Consider the following 1,622-nt stretch of genomic DNA (forward strand, 5'->3'; position numbering starts at 1 on the left):
TGAGTAGAAATTATTCAGTAAATAAAAAAATAAATACATACATACATACACACACATATAATATATATATATATATATATATATATATATATATATATATACATATCTTAATATATATCTACATGTGTTAATCTAATAATACGTGTGCATATTACACAAACAAATCAATGTCTTTTAAATTGTGTCCATATTTATTTTATGTTAGTGTGACTATACTTCTGATTGGAGATGGTTTAGTATAAAATGCGAACGGTTTTTAGAAAATGAATTGTATAAGAAATATAATAAAGAAGAAAGAGAAAAAAGGAAGGAAAATAAAAATATCATAAAAGAAAATGAGAACCTTGCAATATTTAGGTCCTTCTTCCCTAAAATTTTGTTAAATATTTATAGTAAATGTGAGAACCCGGCACAGTTTTTTTCAAATCTTGTTATTCAGAAGTTTAACTCAGTTGTGGTAAGGCTCCAAAAGATGGAAATAAATAAATATATATGTGTCAATATATATATGTAGATATATATGTGTCAATATATATATATATATATATATATATATATATATATGTGTAAATATATATATATACCCCAAACCAACAAAACAAAATACATAGCATAGTCCCAATTTCTCATTTTCCCTTTTTGTAGTTTTTCTGTGACGCCAGCGGATTTTCTAACCTCGCTGAACAGCTCGACAAACGAATTAATGGTACGGAATTATTAGGAAATTGTTTAAACAAGTTTTTCAATATTCTTATTAAAATTATAGATTACTGGGGAGGAGATATAATTAAGTTCAGTGGAGACGCTGTTCTTGTTATATGGCCTCTTCAGAATGTTTTAAAAAATAAGAAGAAAAAAAAAAAAAAAAATCAGACTCAAAATAATGATAGTGATGATGAACATGTTAACCTTAAAGATAAGAAAACATTACATGATAGGTATAATTTAGATAAACATATAGATATGGAAAAACCTAAAACAAATTTTGAAAATTTTCATTTAAATAAAAATCATAATAATATTCATAATATATATAATAATGATGATGATGATTATGGTGATCAACGAAATGAAGTGTATGATAATATAAAAAATTATAATTTAAAAAATAGTAAAATTAGTAAATCTAATATTGTTCAAGCAAACAACTCAGATGATAATTACCCTTCAGATTATAATCAAAAAAAAAAAAATCAAAACGCAAAAGAAATACGAAAAATATGTCTCCTAGCCTTAGGATGTTGTATGGATATACATAAATTATTAAATAAATTCCCAACACCTATAGAAAATAAATATTTAAAAGTACATATTGCTGTCACATATGGAAAAGTCAGCTTCTTACAAATTGGAAATGTCTTAAGGAAAAGAGAATATCTCTTATCAGGAAAACCGTTAGAAGAAATAGGTGCAGGTGAGTCCCTGGCCAAAAACGGGGAAAGTGTTCTCTCCTACTCTTTTTATAAAAATATTAAAGACAAGGTTATGGTTCAAGGGACATGCAAAAAGAACTTTTTCTTATTTGTAAAGATGAAAGAAGAAATTGATATGAAGAAGTTGAAAAAAAATTATGAAGAGGAAGAGGAAGAGGAAGAAGAGGAGGAGGAAGAAGGGGAAGAAGA

General features: G+C 25.9%; 1 protein-coding gene across 1 annotated transcript in view; it reads left to right on the plus strand.

Annotated features, from left to right (window-relative positions):
* Positions 1 to 1,622, plus strand: part of PRSY57_0802200 (adenylyl cyclase beta, putative) — a gene marked incomplete at both ends in the record, with an annotated part of 6,648 nt that continues 5,026 nt past the window's right edge. The window contains 3 exons of the mRNA XM_020114698.1: positions 1 to 17; positions 206 to 457; positions 646 to 1,622. Coding sequence (XP_019970538.1) covers positions 1 to 17; positions 206 to 457; positions 646 to 1,622 — 1,246 coding nt within the window. The remainder of the gene's footprint in view (positions 18 to 205; positions 458 to 645) is intronic.

This window comes from Plasmodium reichenowi, chromosome 8 (assembly GCF_001601855.1).
Source record: "Plasmodium reichenowi strain SY57 chromosome 8, whole genome shotgun sequence".
Lineage (NCBI taxonomy): Eukaryota > Apicomplexa > Aconoidasida > Haemosporida > Plasmodiidae > Plasmodium > Plasmodium reichenowi.